Source organism: Pinus tabuliformis, chromosome 5_2 (genome assembly GCF_031772625.1).
Source record: "Pinus tabuliformis cultivar Carrire ecotype Pingquan chromosome 5_2, CPIR1, whole genome shotgun sequence".
Taxonomy (NCBI): domain Eukaryota; kingdom Viridiplantae; phylum Streptophyta; class Pinopsida; order Pinales; family Pinaceae; genus Pinus; species Pinus tabuliformis.
The window spans coordinates 358370955-358389874 of NC_142306.1; the positions used below are offsets into that span (position 1 = coordinate 358370955).

Sequence of the window (18920 nt, forward strand, 5' to 3'; positions counted from 1 at the left end):
GCACCTCCATATTCCTATAATAATAATAATAATCACTCTCAACATTGGCAACACGAAAAAAAAATTTCACCATGGACAGTCCTCTCAACCTTGGCAACAAGGATGGAGAGGATAAAACCATTCATATCATTCCTATCCTACTCAGATGCCTTCATATCCTCCTTCATCTGCACCGCACCATATGTCACAACCATATTTTACCTCTCTACCTCAACATAGTCAACCAATGCTTCCATTTTCTTTTCCACCACCATTTAGACCACCTCAACTACCTACTCAACTGATATCGAATCCTAATAATAAGGTGGTACAATTGATTCATTGAGCTAGACTGTCTCCTTCTCATAAATAGCCTTTTGTAAATACTTTCCTTTGGTTGGATGACTTTCGAAAGAAATGGGTCTTTCTTCTTGCATTAAAACAACACCAATTCCATTTCTTGAGGCATCACATTCCACAATAAAACTTTTTGTGAATTCCGATGTAGCTAAGACCGGTGCTTGGCACATTGTCTCTTTAAGATGTTCAAAGGCCTTCTTTGCTTCTAGAGTCCATAAAAAATCATCTCTCTTCAATAATGTTGTTGGAGGTGTTGTTATTCCCCCATAATTCTTAACAAACTTGCAATAATACCCTGTCAACCAAAGAAATCCTCGTAGATGCTTTATGGATGTGGGGATTTTCCATTCCTTAATGGATTTAATTTTTCTAAGGTCTACCTTAAAACCCTCACGAGATACAATGACCCAAATATTCCACCTCTTGTACTCCAAAGAAACATTTGGAGTTTTTTTCATATAATTGTTTCTCCTCCAATAGTTTGAGAACCCTGTCAACATGTTGAACATGATCCTTCCAAGAATTGCTATAGATTAGTATATCATCAAAAAATACTAACACAAGTTTTCTAAGGAAGGGTTTGAAAATGGAATTCATCAAACCTTGAAATGTAGAAGGTGCATTGGTAAGGCCAAAATGCATTACCAAAAATTCATAATGACCCTCATGAGTTCTAAATGTTGTTTTAGGAATTTCTTCAGTCTTCATTCTGATTTGATGATATCCTGAAAGAAGATCCAACTTGGTGAAGTAAATTGATCCATGCAATTCATACAATAGTTCATCAATGACAGGAATGGGAAATTTATCTTTAATAGTGAGATTTTTTACCTCCCTATAATCCGGACACATGCACCATGATCCATCCTTCTTGTGCACCAATACTACTGGAGTAGAGAAAGAAGTTTGATTAGGTTGAATTATACCATCCTCTAGCATTTCTGCAACCATACGTTCAATTTCACTCTTTTGGGCATAAGGATATCTGTAAGGCCTGATGTTTGGAGGAACACTTCCTAGAACCAAATGAATAGCATGATCATGATCACAAATAGGTGGGAGACCTTTGGGAGTCTCAAATACCTTGGAATGATTATCCAAGACTTTTTGGAGATCTGGAGAAATAGATGATTTCGATGTGGGAACCTCTAGTGAACATAATTGTGCAATTACGCCTCATTTTTCTTTCTTTAGAAGATTTGTCATTCTATTAGAGATGACTATATTTCCTGGTTTCCCTGTGATACCTCTTAGTTCAACTTCCTTTCCTTCCAAAGAAAATTTCATGAAAAATTCTTGAAAATTAAAAGCTATTGTACCCAAGGATTGTAGCCATTGGATTCCTGGTACAACATCAGCACCACCCATTGGAATGGAAAGAATTGGTCTATTCAATACATATTCTCCCATGGATAGCTTGATATCACGGCACTTCCCAGAGAAATTTATGGTTCCTCCACTTGCAACCACCACTTGACATTTTGGTGTTGGATATAGGAAGAAATTCAATTCCTTGGCTATCTTACAATGAATAAAATTATGGGTACTGCCCGAATAAATCAACACTATTACCTTTTTCTTCTTGATATGTCCTTCTATCTTGATAGTTTGAGGAGTGGTAATTCTAGCCAATACATTACAAGATATGGTATGATTCATTTCTTTTTTCTCTAGGGTTTGTTCCTTGTGTATATCCTCTTCTTTTGACATTTCTTGTTCCTTTTCTTCCTCCTCTTCACAATCTATGTAAAATAATTTCTTCTCAGCACACTTATAACCTTTAGTGTATTTGCTATCACAACTATAAAAAAGCCCTTTTGCTCTTTCTTCCAATTGTTGGGGTGTCAACCTTGTAGGCGGTGGAAGGCTAGGGGAAACAACACTTCCATCCTTATAGTTGTGAGTCATACGCTTCCTTGTTGCCATAATTTTGCTTTCCATTTTTCTTGCTAGCCTGAATGCCTTCTCCAATGAGTCAGGTTCCCAAACGCGAACCTCATGTTGGATGTTATCCTTTAAATTCCATATGAACACATCAATCCTATTCTCCTCAATGTGCTCCATCATTGAACCCTTTTGTTTGAGGTTTATCGATTGGCTAAAAAACAATTTTCTTTTTGTATCCTCATAATGTGCTATCATTTCTTCCGTAAAAATTTCCCAAGTGACAATTTGTTTACGAGAGAAAAGCCATCGATACCATACAAATTGATTTGGTTCCAAATATAAAGTTGCAATGCATACCTTTTGTGTGTTTTACACATTATGGAGATCGAAATATTGCTCCATCTATAGTATCCATGTTATGAGATCCTTACCACCAAACTTCCTCATATCAATCTTTGGAACATGTTGGGTCTTCAATCCAACGTTAGAGTCTATGAAATCATGATTAACATTTCTTTTTTTATCATCATGAGTTTCTTTTACTACCCTTTCACCATTAGTAAGCATTTCTTGTAGCAACTTAGTCAAATCTATCTTCAAATCTTCCATGTCATCTTTTAGTTTTTCTTCTATACCATCCATCTTAGCATCCATGCCATTCATATTAGCTTCCATTCCATCCATCTTTACTTCCATGCCATTCATCTTAGCTTCCATGCCATCCATCTTAGCTTCCACGCCATCCATCTTTACTTCCATGCCATTCATCTTAGCTTCCACGCCTTTCTTTAAACCATCAATCTTATCTTTTGTTACCTTTAGTGAGAGTGAAATTCGTTGCACTTGGTCTCGTAATTTTAGTATATCATGTTGCATTTCTTCCTCTTCTTCATGAGTCGTGCTAGAGATTTCAGGTTTCTTACTAGGCTTTTCCATTTTCTTTCTTCAAGGCATCAATTAATGATAATTATGCATCACTATGCCCTTTGAACTTCAAACTATTTTTTCAATCCAAACTTATGCAAAATTATAAAAAGACTACACACCTTTTTTTGCTTTGTAGAAGCTTGATGTTGAATATATTGTATCTCTGTAATTACATATCTCCAATGTCTGAAATTGCTTCCTGTGATAGCCCTCTACGTCCTCTTTCCAATGCCACCAATCTAATCAAAATTGCATTCTCCAAGAAAGAGTTATGCCCAGTCTCCCAAGATGACCTGATTATATAATTTTTCAATAGAGCAAACTTGTTCAACATGCCACATGTCACTGTTTTGACCTTTGGTTCTAAAAAATATATAAAGAAAAATACAGTTCATTATCTTTCTGTAACTGCTTACAAAATTGAAATCTGATGCTCATATAGAAAGTTATGACTATTTTCCCAAGGTCACCTATTTGGAATGTAATTCGGGAGTCTGCAAAAACCCTAACTTCCTCTTATCGTATCTTAGAAACTATAGCGATACAAGATCGGAAATTCGGACCCGAGGCTCAAAATGATTTCGGCTCAAATGGGTTTTTTTTGTAGCTTTTGAAACATTGTAGAGAAAACGTTATAGAGAAAATTCCATGATGGCCTTTTTGGAGCAGCAAAACCCTAGGATCGAAATCTCTGATACCAAATGTTAAGAAACCAGCTCACAAAAAGATAGAAAATATAGATCAACAACTTCATAATCAACCTCTTCAAGGGGGAAACCTCCTTTACATTACACAAATGAACACTTCTTGGTTTATACAAATGAAAAATACCTCCTTTCTATATATAGGCATCTAAGGAGTCATAATATAATCAAAGCCGACATAACAATAATAATATAAGGGAATAATAGTAACAATAGTGGGATTCTATGGGGCACAATGGGAACAACAGGGGCACAAAAATAACAATAAAGGCTACAATTACTATAGTAATGGTGGAATCACTAGTATTATAGGGACCTAACAATCAATCTAGATCCACTAAAGGAGGTCGAAACAGAACTAAAAACTGGGATCTACAGATGCTATGATTATTGGCTTGGAGAATAAAATGGACAATATAAAAATTGAAATAATGAATACTGTTAGCAAAAAAATATACTCTTTGAAATTTCAGCAAAAACTAGAAAAATAACAAGAGTCATTGTCTATTATTTGTCCAAAATGTAGGAAAAAACATCCTTTAAGAGAGTGTCCCACTGATATAAAAAGTGCTAATAAATGTGTGATCTGTGCAGAGAACCATTCCACCAAGGAATGCCCCTCCATACCTGGATTAAAATTTGTATTTGAAGGAGAGAATTCTGAACCTGAGTTGTTACATGCCATGGGAGCGTGAAGGAACTGGCCACAGGTAAGTGTAGGTATGGTTCCTGAACCACATTTTTATGGTTATAATGCACCTCCATATTCCTATAATAATAATAATAATCACTCTCAACATTGGCAGCACGGAAACCATTTTCACCATGGATAGTCCTCTCAACCTTGGCAACAAGGATGGAGAGGGCCAAACCATTCATATCATTCCTATCCTGCTCAGATGCCATCATATCCTCCTTCATATGCACCACACCATATGTCACAACCATATTTTACCTCTCTACCTCAGCAAAGTCAACCAATTCCACCATTTCCTTTTCCACCACCATTTAGTCCACCTCAACTACTCGCTTAACTGGTACCGAATCCTAATAATAATGTGGTACAACTAATTCATTTAGTTGGACCATCCCCTTCTCCTCCCTATCGAACCCTATCAATTGGGATAAATGAGCTTCAATTGAGATCGGGAAGGGTATTTAAACCAAAAAAAAACAAAAACAATCCAAGGTGATCATTGAGGAGAAAAATGAGCAGGAAACTCTTGATCATTCGAAAAACAATGTCACCATTCAGCCAATTCCCATACCTTCAAATTTACCATCTTCTTCAAACCAGCCCCCTTATCCAGATAGGTTGACTATGGAGAAGAGTGACCTCGAGTCCACTGTGGCTTCAGAGTTAAGGAATATTTGCATAAAGGTTCCTTTACTTCAGGCTATTAGAGAAATTCCCATCTGTATAAAGATCAATAGGGAGTTATGTCTTAAAAGCTAGGGTGGAAGAGAGTAGAACCTCAGACCATTCAATTTGTTGGTAGAGCAGTTGAGTTGATGAAAGGATGCGTATCAATGGAGAAATACACATATCCTGGGAACCTAGTTGTTTATGTCCAGATAGCTGATATCCTTGTCTCTAATGTATTAATAGACCTGGGGTCAGCCATCAATGTTATGACCAGGAAAACCATGCAACAACTTGGGTTGGTCCATAATTGTCCTACACCCACCATGCTTGAACTTGCAGGCAGATCTAAAATCAAGCCCAATGGAGTATTGGACGATGTGGTTGTATCTATAGATTCATGGGAATACCTCACGGATTTCATTGTGCTTCAACCAAAGAATCCAGTGGGAGGACATCCTTTGATTCTAGGACAACCATGGCTTGCCATGGCCGATGCTTATATTAGATGTTGCTCTGATGATATGTACATTTCACATGGAGACTCTACAAAAAAGGTCACCTTATATCCACCTGCTAGATCTATTTGGGAACTCAAGGACACTTGATGGTTAGATTATGACAACAGTGCTGAGGAGACCCAGTCTATCTCTTTGATTCATCATCATACCGAGTCTACCCAGGATGGTGAATTACGATATTTCTTGAACAATTTAGACACTATGCCTAACTTTGACACACTTCATCAGATATTTAGTTTGGATTTTCAATAAAATTCGGATTCCCAACCTTCCTTATCCCATACTTGGGCATCATATTCCTATACTCTTGAGCCCGAGACCACTCTTGTTGAAATTAGTCCAGGTAAATCTTTACACATTACCTCAGACCTGGATTCATCTTAGGAAGAGCAACTTGTTACCTTGTTGCAAGATCACTTGGATGCATTCGCTTGGATTTATGAAGAGATGAAAAGAATTCCTTCGGAGACTTGTACTCATCATATCTATATCCAGGAGGGATTATGACACGTCCGACAACCCCAGAGAGGAATGAATCCCGCACTAAGAGATATTGTAAAAGAGGAACTACAAAAACTCTTAGATGCTAATTTCATCTATCCCATTTCTAACAGTCAGTGGGTCTCTCCATTAGGGATAGTCCCTAAGAAATATGGGAGATGGCATATTTGCATTGATTACTGAGAATTAAACAAATCCACTCTCAATTACTTTCCCCTTCCTTTCATCGATCAAGTGCTAGATACCCTTTCCAGTAAACAGTACTTTTCAATTTTAGATGGCTTTAGTGGGTATAACCAAATCTAGATCGCACCCTCAAATCAATACAAAACTATCTTTACATTCCCTTGGGGTACATTTTCTTATCGAGTGCTTCCTTTCGGGTTGTGTAATGCACCCTCCACCTTTCAAAGGGTTGTATTGGCTATTTTTGCTGATCTTGAATGTGTTGAGATTTATATGGATGGTTTTTCTATGTTTGGTAACTCATTTGATGAATCTCTTAAAAATCTATAAAAAGTGCTTTTACATTGCCAAGAGGCTCATCTTTCATTGAGTGATAAAAAATGTATATTAATGTGCAAAGCAGGAGAAGTTCTTGGTCATTTGGTTTCTGACAAAGGTATCCAGGTAGACCCCGCTAAATTTGAAGTTATTATTTGTCTTCCTGCACCCAAAACACAAAGGGAAGTGAGAGGTTTCCTAGGACATGTTGGTTATTACCGGAGATTCATTGAGAATTTTTCCAAGATTTCTACCCCCTTTTTCGATTATTAGCTAAGGATAGTGAATTCTCCTAGTCCACAGCTTGCCAACAGTCGTTTGAGACATTGAAGGAAAAATTATTACAAGCACCAGTTTTGAGAGGACCAAACTGGTCCCTGTCATTTCACATTTCCTCTGATGCCTCAGACACTACCATTGGTGCAGCTTTAGGACAAGAGGAGAATAAACAATCCTATGTTATTTATTACATCAGTAAAAATTTGTCACCTGCTAAATTTAACTTTACAGTGACTGAGAAATAATTTTTAGTCGTTATTTCTGCTATTAATAAATTCAGACATTACATTACAGGATATGAAGTTTATGTGCATACTGATCATTCTTCTATGAAATATTTAATGAATAAACCTTTAACTAGTGGTAGAGTGACTAGGCGGTTTCTTTTATTATAGGAATTCAATGTTACAATTATTGATAGAACAGGAAAGTCTAATGTCGTAGCTAGCTATCTTTCTAGATTAAATAATCCTAGTGAAGTAATTCCTGTTGATGATGATTTCCCTGACGAACATATTTTTTCTATGTCGGAAAAATCCCCATGGTTTTCTAACATAGCTAACTATTTAGTCACCGGAAAAACACCACCTCACTTATCTGCTCATAAAAATCGGAATATCATTCAAAAAAGTGCTTCGTATTGTTGGATACTGGGAGACGTCTTTTACACTGGACCAAATTTTATTATTCGTAGATGTGTGAGAGTGTAAGAAATGTTTGATATCTTAAAATCTACCCATGATGAACCTTGCAGTGGCCACTTTGTTGACAAACGAACTGCATATAAAATTTTACACACTTTCTATTTTTGGCTTTATTTATTTAAGGATGTCAAGCAATATGTTAGGCATTGTGATAGTTGTCAACGGATGGGTCAACCTATTCAAGCCAATGAAATTCCTTTGTGTCCTCAAGTTATGATTAAGCCCTTTTAAAAATGGGCTATTGATTTCCTAGGACCCATAAACCCCACATCTTTAAATAAAAAGCATATCTTGGTTTGTACTGATTTTGTTACTAAATGGGTAGAGGCTAATGTTGTTTCTTTTTCCACTAAGAAATTTGTTGTTGATTTCCTATTTAATGAAATTTCTACTAGATTTGGTGTTCCTAGAGAAATTGTTTATGACAATGGACTGCAGTTTGTTTCTAACTTGGTACAAGAAGTCATGAATCAATACAAGATTCGGCATAGGAAATCTACACCGTACCACCCACAAGAAAATGGCTAGGTGGAATCTACAAACAAGGTGATCGAATCCATCCTCACCAAAATAGTAAACATGCATAGGAAGGATTGGGCTAGCCAATTTCCTGAAGCCTTGTGGGCTTATCAAACCACTTGGAGGAATAGCACGGGGCATACACCATATGAGCTGGTGTACGGAAAACAATTCCTTTTTTTAATTCAATTTCAGATAATGACTTTCAGAACTGCAAGTCAATTGGGTCTAGATCTCTAAGAAGAACATCAACAACATTTATTGCAGTTAAATGAGTTGGATGAATTTCGAAGGGATGTTGTTCAACATAATATTTTGGTGTATGTTAGGAAACCAGGTCACACCTAACAGTGTAGCAGCAACGCAAGAAGTAGCATGACAAGTTTATCAAGAGGAAACTGTTTCAACCAGGTGATTGGGTACTTCTCTATGACTAGATTTAAACATTTTAAAGGGAAGTTCCAAACTTGTTGGATGGGACCGTATGAGGTAATTCAAGTTTCCGACAATGGGGTTGTACAAGTCAAAACTATTGATGGGAAAAATTCAGTTTTCCTTGTGAATGGCCATAGGCTTAAAGCATACTTTCAGCCTGTCACAAAGGAAGATTTCATGCAGCAAGTGCAACAACAGTATGAACTTCAGTTGATAGGTGGCTATGGCAGCCTATTGTGATCTGATTTCTTCTCTCTTGAATGAAGTTTAAATAAAATCCAAATATATATATATATAATAAAAAGAGGTAAACAAAAACTCTTTTGTTGTGATTGTGAAAATCAGTTTTACTGACATGATTGTAGAAGGATCAACTTGAAAACTAGCTTGCTGGCAGGAAGATCAGATTCTAATAAAATGGGAATGTTTCTTGATCTTTAGATGTGTTGACTGTCGCTAAGAAGAAGCAGGTTCAAGTGCAAGAACCAAGCCCTTATCCAAGTTTGGGATAGCTAGCACGGAAATTTTTATCCAAGCAACACTCAATTCTCACTACATTTATTTTTCGGATCAGAACTATACAGGCATATTTCAGGTGAAATTATACCCTTCTTCTATTCCCATTTTCGTAAAAAAAAACAAACAAAAAACAAAAACAAAAACAAGACAAAACAACCCTTTATTTTCTTATTTTTATCCCATGAAGTTTACAATCCCTTTCTTCAAAGAAACTTTCCCTATCCAATTTTGCATTTCCCTCTTTTTCCCTTGAAATTTTTTCCCCGAAATCCATTTTCGATTTGTCCCTCTTGGTGGTCTCACTCTTGAATTCCCTGTCGTAATTTCCTTCCCATTCTAAAATTTACCCTTTTTCCCACTTATTTTTTTCCCTCATGGATCGATTGCAGGATCTGATGTGAACTCACAAATCAGATTGGAAGGCATATATCAACACCAAAGAATGGTGAATAAAACCCCCCTTGTATATCCAACATTTTTTTTTAATCCAGCCTATCAATTATATCCTATCATAATTTTTTTGGTTCCCTTTCTCTTTCTAGATATTCTACAAATATCCCTAGTGCAAGAATGTGTTCGAGTGCAAGCATGTTCATTATAGACATGTTTAAGTGTGGGCATATTTAGAGCAGGCATGTTCAGTGCAAGCATGTCCAGTGTAGTCATGCTCACTACAGGAAGCTACACCGTTGAGCGCGCCCAATTAGGAAAACACATGTTCTGATGCAGGAACACCTAGTGCAAAAATTCTTATTGAGAAGCTTATCTTTGTTTCGTAAATTTTTGTACAGGTAGGATAACTTCACCACCTGTAGATCATGGCATTCAATAATTTTTATTATGATTAACACTTTGTTTTATCATTTACTAAAATAGGAAGAAATCGTTTAAGTACAAAGATATTTTAGGATATGAAATATCATCTTTTAATGAGTACTGAGTATACCTTAAGTGAGATCATGAAGTAAATTTGGGATGGTACGATTCTCCTGAAATCCAATACTTACCTCTTCTTGAAAGACTCATCACCTGTCAATGATGGCCTTAGCCGATATTCGACCTCGCATGACCGTTACATTGAATCATTATCTAAACCGCTGCCTTTCCCAATCATCATCGCCTGCCAATACTTGAACCAATTCATATTCACATCTGTCCCAGGAATGTAATTTTAATGATGGAGCATGACCATTTGGGAAGTGGCCAATATAGCGGCGGATGTATATCTTGACCATCATTTTGAGTTCTTTATATTGTAATACTATTCCAAATTTTTAGATAGAGATTGGGTGAATTCAAACAGAGAAACGATGCCTCTAAGGTTTGAACCACGTTCCATGAAGGAGATGGAGCAAATGGCCGAGTATAGAAACAATCTTGTAATATTTTAAGAATTTGGGTTCCTCTTGTTTCTACAAAAATTTGATGGATTCAACTCATCCGTGGCACTAGCATTCGCCTGGAATTTTGATGGAAGCTAAGGCAAGGTTGGTTCATTGGAATTTTTGGTCACAGAGGAGTCCATATCTCAGGAGAACAATGGTTTATGAAGGAGAAGATATAGAAGAAGTTGTGGCATCAATTTGTGGTCAACCCGTAGTAAAAATTGGACTAGAAGAACACTCTCCAGCGTAATGATATGATTGGAAAATGGAAGGATCTCATTTATGTATTGCAGAAGTTTCTTACCTGCGAGGGTCGTTACTCACTGACCTTCCTATATCACATACGATTGCTCCTGCATTTTGAGTCTGGTAAGCTCATTAATTTTCCTTATTATTTGCTCAGGAGTTCAGAGAAAATGTTAAAGGTGTTCAGAGAGGGAAGTCAAGATAGGTTGCATACAAGTTATACCACCACGAACTAATTGCAATTTTAATAAAGAAGGAACTGGAGGTTAAAAACGTGACCTGTGAAGAATTTTTGAAGGAGTTTCAGGGACAAGGTGCAAGGAAGACGACCAAGAAGAAGAGTGCAAGCAAGCAAGAAAAAATAGAAACTCTAACCACGCTCCCTACCAAGACCAGGAGGTCGGCCAGGAGAAGGAATTTCTCTTCAAGCGTGGGTCATGTTCAATTGACCTCCCCAATACTATTAGACGACTCACCACCTACTTCACCAGGTAACAATAACCTCTCAGTCCTCGCTGACGTGGCGTCCCATACAGTGGTCGACAAAGGCTATGCAGAGAAGGAAGACGACACACCCTTATCAATCTTCTTTGGTAGGATGAAGAAGAGAAAAATGATGCCAAGTGAAGGAAAAGACCTATCATAGGGTCAGCTGGAAGATAGAGCGCAGGACACTAAAGCCCTTGATAATTGTGAAATTTCAGGTACTGAAACCCCTAGTAAGGTGAATGAGTAGGGTATTGAGGCCCTTAATAATATTGAAGTTCCAGGCACTGAAGCCCTTAATAATTTTAAATTTTCGGGTACTGAAACCCCTAGTAAGGTGAATGTGCAAGGTACTAACACCCTTAGTGACATCGAAACTTCGATTATTGAAACCCTTGGTGATGTTGAAATGTAGGAACTGGGTTGTCAGGATAACCTTGACCCTGATCATGTCAGCACATGTTTGGAATCGATTGTCGAGAAGTCTACAATAGAGGAATTAGGAGTAGAAAACTCCACCCTCTATCTGAATAGTTGGATAGAAGAGCTCAAGAATCATGTTTATGGCTTGGAGATATTAAACCATGCCATGAAGGAGCAGAATACAGTGCAGAAGAAAATGAATGCAGATTTGGCAGGAGAAGTGAAGGAGCAGAAAAGACAAATCAAGATATGGAAATTCCAGGCCTCAAAGTGCTATAAACGACTTAAAAAGGTGACTAGAAACTCAAGAAGGCTCGAGGGAGGAAGGCAAAGACAGTGAAAGCAAGGATCAACATACAAGTTTAGAATTGAGGGGAGGCTCCTTTGTTTTGGTTTTTTTGCAGCAGGTAAAGGTTGTGTGAGGACCCACAACAACATAGGTAGGGGAGTATGTTGGTAGACTAAATTGCTTTATTTTTAACCCATTTCCTACTTCAAAATCATAACCTTAAACCTTTCTTTTAACCTCACAACCTCCTTTTTCCTGCACTATTCCAAGGATCGTGCCTTTTCCTACACTATCTTGATATTTTATATTTAAGGGTTAAAAATGTGCTTGATTAATTATTTTTATAGATTTTATACCTTTAATATTATTTGCAACTAATATCTTCTTTCCTAAAGCATTTGGTAAGAGATGTATTAATCATTTCTTTAGCATGGTCGAGTGCAAGGATGATTCCTACACCACTATCGAATCCTAAACTTCTATGACAACTCATTACTTAACGCGGACATCTCGTTCAGAATTGGTCATCTCAAGTTGGGCTTGAAGCGGAGATAAGTCAAGGATATGATAGAGATTAGATTGTCGACCGAATGCTCAAGTTTAGTGTTTTGTTATAGCCGAAAGGCTTAGCATGTAATATTGTTGTTATTTCGTTACAGCCAAACGACTTACATTGTAATGCTAAATGTAATTTGGTTACGACCGCAAGCCTACAGGGATGTATATAATGTAGGATCTAGATAGAAAATGGTAACGAGCAATAGCGATTGTAGTGCTATTGTAACTGTGGTATTTTGTAATTTTGTTGGTATCGCTCTCATTTTGGGTTGGATTCAATTTCACCATGTACATTTGTTGATTCTGAAATTTAATATAAATGGATCGCGCCATGTTATTTTAATCCTATGTTTTAATTCTATGTTGATGTGTTGTTGAGAGCTAAGTATCCAATTTTCCTAAACAAGGAAACGAGCTGGTTGGCTAGGGCCCAACCAACCCAGCTCATTCTCCCTCGCATTCTTCTTTCTCGTTAAAGGTGTGTTGATTTCATTTTAATGCAAGGTGTGAATTAAATAGATGCTTTCATTCTTCCACAAAGCTCAGGTTCGATTTCATTCATAACCATTGTGTGACGGATCTGTGGTGGCATGCTTAATTAAGTTTGATCTTACCCTTTTGTAATTTTTCTCTTCAAATATTAGTATTATTTATGCCTAGATTGTGCAAGCACGTTATTCCTGCACTAGTGCATTTACAGTTCTGCAAGTTGATTTATTTGGTCCATTACAACAAAAGTCTTTCATTATTTTTTTTCATAAGAGCCTTAATGCATTTCTGCAAGTGAGTGTTCATATTTTAGAAGTATTCTTGATATCTTGAATTAAATATGCTTTGGTAATTAAGGAATGAATGTTGTTATAACGCATTAATCTGTACCTTCACTTTACACTTTTAAGGTGTTATCTCAAAATCAAGCCCTGGAAGGCTGCAAACCAGGAAGACTTCAAGTAACTGTTTCAAACCAATCTTTTGACTAAGGCTTAGCCTCCTTAGCCTGAGAGGGCTCTCTCAAAGGGTTATTGATTTTGGTTAAAAATAAGAGGGCTAACTCTTGTTATATAACAGTGACAAATATGAAGGCTGGACAAACATTACATAAGTTTCCATTGGGCCTATGGAGTCAATAAAACCTCAGCAAATAATGATACTGCCTTACATAGAAGTCAGGGCATGTGGCATTTAAATGTTCAAAACACAACTCTTATAAAACCACAGTTCATGAATGTGTATAGGAAATCAGAGCAGCATAAGTGAATTCTAAGTGATTACACATTTATGCAACTGTAAAATAGATCAGGGATAAAGCAAAACCATACATCTTGAACATAGAAATACTTTATGAATCCTGAGAAGAAAAGCAGTTCTATTATATTACTGAACTCTGGTTTTCTACATAAGCCAAAACAGTACTCTGTTTTATAAAATCTCCAACCCCCATTACATAGATGTTTCATCTATATATAGCATCCTTATTCTAACTAATCGATATTCCTCCTCCAGCATGAGGGGAATTCGATTCTGCCTATGATGACACCTACTAACATTTGAAACTAATTAATAAATACAACTGACTGTTAATTGACAGCTCTAGAATCCTAAATCAACTATGACTCTAACTCTATATTATATTCATGATGGCTTCTCTTCGTTCTTTGACATCTGGAGTTTGGCTGAGATAGCTGTGATGGACCTTTAATGCTCCATGTTTGTCTTCAATGACACATCTTTTCCGTTACCCTGAAACATAGGCCCCTGTTTGTCGGTCCTTGATGTGCTGCTCCATTTTGGTCGTTCAACACTAGAAAGCAGATAACTGATATCCAGTTGTTAATTCTTCATGAGGGATATGCGCCTTGGTCTTAGCAAATCTGTTCTTCCAATAATATCCTCCAACTTCGCATAACCCAGCTGTGCAAGAATACCTCTAACCTCTTCTGCAACATACAAGAAAGAGTTAACCAAATCTCCAGGTATACCAGGAAACCGTGCCCGCAATTCCTCTCTCTGGCTTCATAGTTCTTACAATCCATGCATTTGCAATTTTCTGAGCATAAAATATTTGCTTGGAAACATTCGCAATACTTTTTCAAACATCCAGACTTCTAAAAGACTTTGGCAACCGATACAATGATGCACCTTGGAACCTGTCAAGGACATTTTTACAGTTGATATCGCTGAGCAGGTTTTCTTCACATGCATCCTTCAAATCACCGATGTCATATTTATCTGCTGCTCGAAGCAGAGCCAACCTGTGTGTGTAAAACTCATTAGGAGTAAGACATCCATATATATATATATATATATATATATATATATATATATATATATATATATATATATATATATATATATATATATATATATATATATAGCTCAAAACAGCCTTGCATGCATCAATAGATATGTCATCGATATTAATTGTCGATGATTCCTTTTCCTTCAAGTCATGAGCAAACCAATTTTCAAAGACAGGTGATCTAGCAGCTAGAATAGCACGGTGAGCACCGATGCTCCCATATAGGACAAGCTTCTGAATTTGTGTAACGTCGGCACCGCCCTGATTGTCCTCTATAAAGATGCTCAAACTGCGAATATTCTGGAATTTTACACACTTCAAGACAACTGGTTTTCCCTCAAGATTATCTGGTGATAAAACCACGATATCACTTGGAGGAAAGTCATTTACATCCCTCCATATTTCCAGCTTAATTTAACGGGCCTGGCTTTGTCAGCCCTTGAGAAATCATAAGAAAACCTGTTAGTTACAAGCACAGAAATTTACTTTCCTAAACATAGACAAGAGACATTCTGGAAATAATGAATTCATCCTGCCGAATGCAACAAGTGGCATTAGATTCCTTGTAGTGGGCCCAGGAAAATTGTGGACTCAATAATCACATTCTTGTTTCAAGTTTCAGTCTCAATCCATTCTTCAGTTTTACTTGCCACCACCAATTTTGAGGAACTCTGGTGTTGTCCAGTTGTTTCACATTTTACAATTTCTTTCAACTTCTCCAATGCTGCAGAATACGAGGGATGAAGTTTTTCTATTGAATCTACAGGTAACCTGTAGTTGCTAGATTTATTATTATCAGCTTTTTCAAGTAGCTTTCTGAAACGTTTAACCTCCTCTCTTCGCAATAAGGTGAAACAGCTTCCTGATCGCCCTGCCCGGGCAATACGACCAGCACGGTGAACGTATGTCTTTGCATATGAAGGCATGTCATAGTTGACAACATTCATCACACCTTCCACATCCATCCCACGGGTCATTGCATCAGAAGCAACTAGCACTTCAACATCTCCTGCCCTAAATGCATCCAACGCTTTACTTCGTGAAGATTGATGTTGTAAGCTTGAATACTCAATTATCCTTAAGGCCAGCCCTTCGAAACAGTTCAATAAGGTACATAACCTATGGGTAGAAACAACAGAAGATGTGAAAACAATGGTCTGCTCCCCTTTCAAAAGCTGCAACAGTTTGATCAAGGTGGAATGACCTTGACTAATACGACCACTTTTCCGGCAAAGAGAAGCAAATGTCAACCATGTGTCTATGTCCTCTGTCGGTGGAAGAACTAATGCACGAACAGCTAGTAATGTTTGCCAAACCTCAACATTTCGTTTGGTTCCTTGTATCCGATCAATCCACAAAAATTAGAACATGAGGCGTATACTTAAATGCAAACACATTTCGTTTGTCAAAAGCCCATCTGCTTTGACTCGCTTGAACTTTATCCACCAGCTGTCATCTGTAAGGGGTGCCGTTGTTGCCACCTCGGTCTTGCCAGCACGTCCAGTACGCCCAATTCGATGTGTGTACATCTCAATGTTTGAAGGCATGTCAAAATTTATCACATGGGCAACATCTGGAATATCTATACCACGACCAGCAACATCTGTTTCTACGAGAATATTGTAGCGTTTATTCCGAAATCCTTTCAAACTTATCTCACATTGTTCCTGGGTCTTCCCTTCATGAAGAGTGGTCACTCTGTAGCCCACTTTATCAAGATGCCTTGCTAAAGAATCAACGGTCTTCTTTGTGTTGATAAAAACAATTGTTGTCTTATCTCCCAAGTCATTTAACAATCTCTCTAGTCTTGACATCTTCTCACCGTCCTTCAACATCATCACATGTTTAGTTATAAGTTCAGTTGCTTTGCCAGCAGTACCTATGGTAACCACAACAGGATTTCTAAGATACTTGCGAGCTAACCGTTCCACAGCAGGTGGCATTGTTGCACTGAACATATATGTTGTTCTATATATCCTCTTTTCGTCCAGCTCCTCATCCTCATTCTCAGGCTTCAAGTTGCTTGAAGGCATAGCATCTAAAACTCCAACAACTTGTGGCTCAAAACCCATGTCAATCATGCGATCTGCTTCATCCAGAACAACATAGTTACATTGATTCAGGACAGCATATCTTCTTTCAAGACAGTCAAGCAGACGACCAGGTGTTGCTATTACAATTTCACACCCCTGGCGCAATTTGAATCCATTTGACCCAGCAATACCAATTTTTTCCATATCTTGAGAAATATAAGCCCAAAAGCACAATCTTGATAGAGAAGAAACAAGGGACTTTCATCCACAGGAACCTGTAAAGGGACTACCACCAGAAGATGAAACAAGAGTCTGATGAAACAGGTATCATGATGATCCATAATGATAGAAGAATACGACTTTTCAGAACCATTAAAGACCATTTTATGAACTGCACGAAAAGAACTCTGAAGCTGTAAACTCTTTCATAACCATTCATGCCAGTCCAGTTTCTTGAAGAGTTAGACAAATTCAAACCAAAGCCAATATATTCTGCAAGGGGCATTTTCCTATCCATCTGAATGCAATGACTATAGGCTTTTAACTGACAGTCATCCTTGGCATGAGACCATTCACTCTCAAACTGGAAACCTTTCTTCTATTATACACCTGTGTGCTTTCCTTCTTATGATTGGCACCTTTTTCAAAAGCCACAGGATTAGTGGTGTTAATGATGAACTTGGAACAACACTGATTTTTACACGGGCACCGTGTTTGGTTTTTTGGATATTGATATTAAGACATTATCAACCTTCTCAATTCCATATTGGCAAATATGCTTATCTTTTGAGCTTGACAATCCATTCCATTTAACATGTTGAAACATGTCTACCTTTTGTCCCCTTCTCAGCAATAACTGCAACACGTGCCAGTACCACGACACCTAACGATCTAAAACACAGCGGATTCTGATAAGTCTGACAGCTGGGTGAGACTTGCTATGTATTCAAACAAATCCCCAATTTCGTAGCGCAGCCAGTGCAAAATATGAATTATGCGCTACGAAATCACTTGAAGCATGTTGCGCTGCGAAACTGCTGAAAAGGATTTATGTGCCTTTGGCAAACAATCGAACTGATGTGAACAATTTAGAACTTTTTCTTGAGTGATAACATAAGGAAAGGATCGAATTTCATATTTAATTATTTCAAAGTGAACCTTTCTAAATTAAGAAGGTTAAACAGGTAGATCAGATTTGTGTGAATAACCATTACAAGGATAAATCCTGCAATCACAATTAGATGATTTCTTTAGTTGCATGAAAGAGTTCCTTGATTGAAGAAAAGTGTGCTTTGACTTTAGAAGTTAATTCTTATTTTGAAGTTAAGTTGGGTTGAAGAATATTTCTACTTGTGGAATCTATTTTAAAGTTTTGTTCACCTTTGCAAATTATTTCCTTAAGTTAACACACTCTTTATTATTTTATGAAATAAATTTGAAAACTTGGTGCAAGAATCTTTGTTCTGGTACAAGAATTAATATCATGATATAGGAACAGAGTGCTCTAGTCCTGAGGTTTAGAGCCCCTACATGAGGACATAAATCTTCAGTACAACTGTAAAATATACTTCCAACATACAAACTTTGTTTTGGTACTAGTGCAAGAATATTCCAGGAGTACAGGAATAACAACTCAGTGCAGGGAGAAAGATCTATGGAGAAGTCAGACATCTTCAAGGGTCCAATTATTAATCTGGCATACAACTATACTAAAGATAGACATATATTTCCATTTAAATTAGTTAGGATTGCTTACAACAGTTTGAAAGTTCCTTTCATTTATTTCTCCACAAAATTACTTTCTTTCACATTCCAACACTAGAATTTCTTTGGTGTAAATTTTTTGGCGATCTTTTCTTTTCAATTCTGCAAGGATTAAGGAAGTAGGAATAGAGTTAGGAAAATTTAATATCATTTTTGGCATTTCCTATGCTTTTCATCTAAGTTTACGAAACCACCGGGTTGACAATTAAGTGTTGAAGGAGTCTTCCTAATTGCA

At 37.2% G+C, this 18920-nt stretch overlaps 1 protein-coding gene and 1 pseudogene across 1 annotated transcript; both read right to left on the bottom strand.

The window, feature by feature from the left end:
- Positions 1 to 15455: 15455 nt before the first annotated feature.
- LOC149158938 (DEAD-box ATP-dependent RNA helicase 1 pseudogene) lies at positions 15456 to 16001 on the bottom strand (annotated as a pseudogene).
- A 248-nt stretch (positions 16002 to 16249) lies between these two features.
- On the bottom strand, positions 16250 to 17089 carry LOC149158939 (DEAD-box ATP-dependent RNA helicase 21-like). Its single transcript, XM_089434135.1, has one exon. It carries the CDS (start codon positions 16967 to 16969, stop codon positions 16250 to 16252), a length of 720 nt encoding a protein of 239 aa, XP_089290261.1. The 5' UTR covers positions 16970 to 17089.
- Between the last annotated feature and the right edge of the window lie 1831 nt (positions 17090 to 18920).